General features: G+C 61.0%; 2 protein-coding genes across 4 annotated transcripts in view; one reads left to right on the top strand and one right to left on the bottom strand.

Moving 5' to 3' along the window:
* LOC113490503 (coiled-coil alpha-helical rod protein 1-like) overlaps positions 1–6300 on the bottom strand; it is a 17800-nt gene that overhangs the window by 7299 nt on the left and 4201 nt on the right. For all 3 annotated transcript variants that reach the window (XM_026867016.1, XM_026867017.1, XM_026867018.1), the window contains exon 2: positions 4057–4063. The gene's annotated coding sequence lies outside the window, so the exon portion shown is untranslated. The remainder of the gene's footprint in view (positions 1–4056; positions 4064–6300) is intronic.
* On the top strand, positions 4719–6286 carry LOC113490502 (class II histocompatibility antigen, B-L beta chain-like). The gene is made up of 3 exons (XM_026867015.1): positions 4719–5029; positions 5389–5658; positions 5940–6286. The coding sequence occupies exons 1-3, from the start codon at positions 4939–4941 to the stop codon at positions 6284–6286; spliced, it is 708 nt and encodes a 235-aa protein (XP_026722816.1). The 5' UTR covers positions 4719–4938.

Raw genomic sequence — 6300 nt, 5'->3', positions numbered from 1 at the left:
GGGAACGCGCCGCCGCCGCCGCTCTGCCCGCTCCGCGCGGCGCAGCCAATCAGCGCACAGAGCCGAGTGAAAAGCCCACCCCCTCACTCCAGAAGCGCGAAAGCAACAGCCAATGAAACGCCGCAGAGCGCAAGCAGGACCCGCCTCCCCGCTGACCAATGAGAGGCTGCGCCTGGACTTGGGGGGCGGTGCGGAGAGCGCGGCGGCTTGTCCCGCCCCCTCGCGGAAACTCCACCAATCAGAGATCGAGGGGTGGGGACTGGGGTAGAAACTGGGCGGGGCGAGGGGGGGTGGGAATGATAATCTGAGCCCTGAGGGGGTAAATCTAAAGACAGGGGGTAAATGAGGGGTTTGGAGGTGTAAATCAGGGCCTGAGCGGATAAATCTGGGCCCTGGGGTGGGAAATGGGAGCGCTGAGGGGGGAAATCTGGGCTCCAAGGAGCTGAATCTTGACCCTGAGGGGCTAAATATGAGCCCCAAGGGCATAAATCTGGGCTTAAAGGGGCTAAACCTGGGGCTGAGAAGGGATATATGGGCCCTGAGGGGGTAAATCTGGGCCCTGAGGGGATAAAGGGAGGCCTGAGAGGATAAACCTGGGCTTGAATGGGCTAAATCTGGACCCTGAGGGGATAAAGGGAGCCCTGAGGGGGTAAATCTAAGGCTGGGGGATAAATCAGTGCTTTGGAGGTGCAAATCAGGGCCTGAGTGGATAAATCTGCGCCCTGGGATGGTAAATTGGAGCTCTGAGCAGGGGAAATGTGAATGCTGAGGGTTTGAATCTTGACCCTGAGGAGATAAAGGGAGTCCTGAGGTGGTAAATGTGAGCCCCAAGGGGGTAAATCTGAGCTTGAAGGGGCTAAACCTGGGGCTGAGAGGGGATATCTGGGCCCTAAGGGAGCCTTGAGGGGGTAAATCTGGACCCTGAGGGGGTAAATAGAGCCCTGAAAGGGTAAATCTGGGCCAAGAGAGGCTAAATCTGGGCCCTGAACAGGATAAAGGGAGATCTGAGGGGATAAATATGGGCTTGAAGGGGATAAAGAGAGCCCTGAGAAATTAAATCTGGGTCCTGAGGCAATATAGGGAGCCCTGAGAGGGTAAATCTGAGCTCTGAGGGGGTAAATCTGGGCCCTGAGAAAACAAAAGGAGTCCTGAGTGGGTAAATCTGGGCCCTGGGGTGGTAAATGGAAGCTCTGAGGGAGGAAATGGGAGCACTGAGGGTCTGAATCTTGACCCTGAGGAGATAAAGGGAGTCCTGAGGGGCTAAATATGAGCCCCAAGGGCGTAAATCTGGGCCCCGATGGGCTAAATGGAAGCTCAGAGGGGTTAAATCTGGGCTCCAAGGGATTGAATCTTGGCCCTAGGAGATGATGGGAGTTTTGAGGGGCTAAATCTGGGCCCTGAGGGAGTAAAGGGTGCTGTGAGGGGGAAATTCTGGGCCCTGAACGGGTAAAGGGAGCTCCAAGAGAGTAAATCAGGGCCCTAAGGGGCTAAATCTGGGTCTAAGTGGGTAAAGGGAGCCCTGAGAGTGTAAATCTGAACTCTGAGGAGGTAAATCTGGGCCCTGAGGGGGTAAATCTAAGGCGGGGGGGTAAATCGGGGCTTTGGAGGTGTAAATCAGGGCCTGAGTGGATAAATCTGAGCCCTGGGGTGGTAAATGGAAGTTCTAAGGGGGGAAATGGGAGTGCTCAGGGGGTAAATCTGGGCTCCAAGGGTCTGAATCTTGACCCTGAGGAGATAAAGGGAATCCTGAGGGGCTAAATATGAGCCCAAGGGGGAAATCTGGTCTCGAAGGTGCTAAATGTGGGCCCTGAGGGGGTAAATCCAGGTCTTGAGGGAATAATGGGAACCCTGAGAGGGTAAATGGGGTCCTGAGGGAGTAAATGGGAGCACTGAGGGCGTTAGTCTGGACCCTGAGGGGGAAAATCTGGGCTCAAAGGAGCTAAATGTGGGTCCTGAGGGAATAAAGGGAGACCTGAGGAGCTAAATGTGGGTCCTGAGGGAATAAAGGGATCCCTGAGGAGCTAAATGTGGGTCTGGGGGGGATAAAGGGAGCCCTGAGGGGGTAAATGTAAGGCCGGGGGGTAAATCAGAGCTTTGGAGGTGTAAATCAGAGCCTGAGTGCATATTATCTGAGCCCTAGGGTGGGAAATGGAAGCTCTGAGGGGGGAAATGGGAGCGCTCAGGGGGTAAATCTGGGCTCCAAGGGTCTGAATCTTGACCCTGAGGAGATAAAGGGAGTCCTGAGGGGCTAAATATGAGACCCAAGGGGGTAAATCTGGTCTGGAAGGTGCTAAATGTGGTCCCTGAGGGGGTAAATCTGGGCCCTGAGAGGGTAAATGTGGGCCCTGGGGTGATAAATGGGAGCTCTTAGGGGCTAAATCTGAGCCCTGGAAGGGTACGGGGAGCTCTGAAGGGCTAAATCTAGGCTTTAAGGGCAAAAATCTGGGCCCTGAGGGGAGAAAGTGAGCCCCGAGAGGGCAAATCTTGGCCCTGGGGTAGTAAATGGGGTCCTGAGAGGGTAAATCGGAGCGCAGAGGGGGATAATTTGGGCTCCAAGGGGCTGTATCTTGACCCTGAGGAGATAAAGGGAATCCCGAGGGGCTAAATATGAGCCCTAAGGGGGTAAATCAGGGCTCAAAGGGGCTAAATCTGGGACTGCGAAGGTATATATGGGCCCTGAGGGGACTGAAACCCAGAAACTGCCCCAGGAGTGAAGGTTTTACTGTTCAGCAGATGTTCTCGACCAGCAGCGCTGGGGTCGCCCTGGGGATTCGCCACCACAAGGGCTCCCCCGAACTCGCGGGGACATCGCTTGACACACCCACAAATCGTACAGAGGCAGGAGAGTCCCCGGGCAGGGGGGTCTTACGGCCACGAGTTCCCGGGATCCATTTACACGGTCCCGGCTGTGCAGTGACAATGGGGTGAGGGCCTTGGGGGGCGGAGGGCCGAAGCACGTGCTCCTCTTCACGCTGTCGGCTCTTCCCGGAACACGCACAGCAAAGCCCAGGGGTCTTCTTCCTCAGTCGGCGAGATCCCCCTCCCCAGAGTGTAGCTCCGTGCCCTTTTGTTCATGTTCCCCTCATCTTACTTTGCCCAAGAGCCCAGTGAGGGTTTCGGGTCTGCTACCAGCGAGTTACCGAGGGAGCGTTTTACTTTTGTCCCGCCAAAGAGGCCGAGGGAAAACGGTTGAGGAGTCCCTGGGAAACAAACACAAGCAAAACGCTCCCGCATCACAGTTTAGTCTTCATCAGAAATTCACTGGTTTGAACCCTTTCAGGATAGGTGGAGTCCTGTGGGGGTAAATGTGACCTCCAAGGGGCTACATCCAGGTCCTGAGGGGAGAAATGGAGGCCTGAGGGGGGAAATCTGTGTCCTGAGAGGATAAATGGAGCCCTGAGGTGGTAAATCTGAAGCCTGATGGGGTAAATGGAAACCTGAAGCGACCGGTCTGGGCTCTGGAGCATGAATTGGTTTGAGCCTTTTCATTCCCCGTTTTCTTTTGAGGGTGCCGGGCTTACAGCTCTGCCCCTCAGTTAAAGGAATTTGCTCTATCGGGAACAGCAGGTACGACACTGAATTGTCAAACAAGGTGTAACGACCATCACAGCTGTCCCCTGTGATCAGAATAATTGTTTTCACCATCTGAAGTTTGGCAGACATGAAGTTTGTCCCGTATTCCTTCAAAGCCTAAAGGAGGATCGTCCTTTGCGGAATCGACGATATTTTTCAAGATCCTTTTCCAGGACGCCTGCCTGGGGCTCGGTTGTCCCCTGGGCTCACACCGTGACACCACCAGCGCTGTCACCCGGCCACAGGCGGCCACCGACTCCCCCGGGGACGATCTGCCCGCAGTGACGCCGCCTTGGTGTCACCAACCACCTCCCGATTGTCCCTGTGCCCCGGCAGCTTCCGGCGGGATCCGCTGCGGGATCTTGATGGGCGCAGAGGTGGGACTGACAGGCCTGGAGCTCCCGGGACCTTCGATTTTTGGTTTTTGGTTTGTTTTTTTTTTCAATTGTGAGTTACGTTTCCCCGTTTCCCGTCAGCGGGAACTTCACGGCTCTGCCAGGGCTTCTCCAGTCGGAGGGAGAGAGGCTGAGCCGCTTCACCCCCCAGTTCCCTCAGGCCCCGCGGGTGCGTCGCATCAGCTCCCAAGGACTCGGGCACCTCCCGGTTCCTTCCACGACCTTGACCCTGACCTTCTCCTACCCCGGGCGGTTCTTCCTCCTCCCAGGCCTCTCCCTTTGCCCCTCTGGCCGTGTGCCGGCAGCTCTTGCCGCTGGAGATGGAGGAAAAAAAGCATTTGGGTGCCTCAGCCTCCGCCTCAGCCCGGGTAACCGGGTCTGCCCTTTCCTCCTGCCCCGCGTTTTCTCTGTCCTTCCTCTCCTCCCCGACGGACCTAGAGAAGCTTTTTTTCAGACACCGGTTAATAGTCGGGGCAGATGATGTTCTCGGTCTCTTCCAGCCGAGGTGATTCGGTGATCCTGTGCCTCTGCCCAATCGGGGGAGCCCCGAGGGTGACGCGGCTGTTCCCGGGCAGAGCAGCAGCACAGGGCACCCCGCAGAGCAAACAGACAGACGGACGCCCGGGCAGGGTCCCGGGGGCTTCACCTTTGACCTTGGGCCCCGCACCCCCCCGCAGAGGCTGTTGGGGAGGGGGCAGGTCGGGGTCGCCGAGCCCGGGGAGCCCCAGCGCTGCGTGGGGCCGGCAACCGCTGCCCGGGGGCCACTGGTCCAGCGCAGGGCAAGTGTCGGGGAGAGCCCTGCGGGGCCCGGCTCTGCCTGGTGACGGGTGATGCTGCCCAGCCCCGCTCCTCACTGGGCCTCACTGGGCCTCCCAGTCCCGCACTGGGCAGGAGCGGGGCCGTTCCCCAGCGGGCAGAGTGCGGCCGGCTCGGGGGTCCCAGCCCTCGCCCAGCCTCTGTGGTGTCAGCGATGGAGACTGGTGGTGTCCCGGGAGCCGGGGCCGTGCTGGTGGCACTGGTGGTGCTGGGAGCCCACGCGGCTGGTGGCCAGGAGCCCTCGGGTGAGCTCGGAGCCCGGCCCGGGGGGGCTGTTGGTGGGGATGGGCCCCCCCGTGCCGCGGGGGGCTCTGGGCTGGGGGGTGCTGCGTGTGGGGGAGACGCTCCCCCCGCTGCTGCAGCCCAGGAGCAGCCTCTGGGCTCAGCTGTGCCCCGGCCCCCTCCTGCCCCCCCTTCCCGGGGCTCTGTCCCCCCCAGCTCTGCCCAGTGCCCCGGCTGAGAACTGGCGCCCGGGGGGGCAGGATGCCAGCGCCGGCCCTATGGCGGCTGGGGGGCTGTGGGGCCGGCCGGGAGGAGGCTGGGGATGGGGAGGGGGCTCCCCGGGGCCTCCCTGCCCCCCGTGACGGCCTCCCTGCACACACAGGGGTTTTCCTGGAGAGGGTTGAGAGTGAGTGTCAGTACCTCAACGGCATGGAGCGGGTGAGGTTTGTGGAGAGGTACATCCACAACCGGGAGCAGTTACTGCACTTCGACAGCGACGTGGGGCTCTATGTGGCCGACACCCCCCTGGGTGAGCCCCAAGCTCAGAATGACAACAGCAAACCAGAGAGACTGGAGTATAAAAGGGCTGCAGTGGACAGGTTCTGCCGGCACAACTACCAGGCTTTGACCCCCATCGTCACGGAGAGGAAAGGTGAGCGCGTGGCCGCGCGTTGCCCCCGGCCGGGCACAAGCCGAGCCCCCGGGCCCGCAGCGGGCAGAGCGTGTCCGTGCCGTGCTGGGGCAGGGTCCCGGGCAGCCCCCAGCAAAGCCCCTGCGCCCTTCCCTGGGGGCGCGAGTCCCTCGGCCCCTCCCTGGGCACGTCCTGCGTGGGGAGCACAGGGCCAGCGCTGGGCCAGGCTGGGGGCAGGCGTGCGGGGCGGCCCCGGGGCTCTGTGCCCAGCCCCGGCCCAGCGCCCTCCCGCTCTCTCCCAGTGCCGCCCAAGGTGAGGGTCGCCCCCGTGCAGTCGGGCTCCCTGCCCCAGACCGACAGGCTGGCTTGCTACGTGACGGGCTTTTACCCGGCGGAGGTCGAGGTGAAGTGGTTCCAGAACGGGCGGGAGGAGACGGAGCGCGTGGTGTCCACGGACGTGATCCCCAACGGAGACTGGACCTACCAGGTGCTGGTGATGCTGGAAACCAGCCCGCGGCGCGGGGACACCTACACGTGCCAGGTGGAGCACGTCAGCCTGCAGCAGCCCGTCAGGCAGCGCTGGGGTAAGGCCCTGCGCGGCCCCCTGGGGCGGGAGGGTGGGGAGGGGGCCGGGCCCCCCCAGCCCTGACCCCTGCTCTGGGC

The sequence above is a fragment of the Athene cunicularia genome, unplaced genomic scaffold (assembly GCF_003259725.1).
Source record: "Athene cunicularia isolate RWA unplaced genomic scaffold, athCun1 SCF_106, whole genome shotgun sequence".
Taxonomy (NCBI): Eukaryota; Metazoa; Chordata; class Aves; order Strigiformes; family Strigidae; genus Athene; species Athene cunicularia.
The sequence above is the reverse complement of the archived record's forward strand: the minus strand, read 5'-3'. Positions and strand labels throughout refer to the sequence as shown.

Bases quoted from the DNA above. Each gene is read 5' to 3' on its own strand.
- LOC113490502 (XM_026867015.1), top strand. From the start codon at position 4,939: ATGGAGACTGGTGGTGTCCCGGGAGCCGGGGCCGTGCTGGTGGCACTG. The intron at 5,030-5,388 runs GTGAGCTCGGAG...CTGCACACACAG, and splicing joins TGGTGGCCAGGAGCCCTCGG to GGGTTTTCCTGGAGAGGGTT. The intron at 5,659-5,939 runs GTGAGCGCGTGG...GCTCTCTCCCAG, and splicing joins CATCGTCACGGAGAGGAAAG to TGCCGCCCAAGGTGAGGGTC.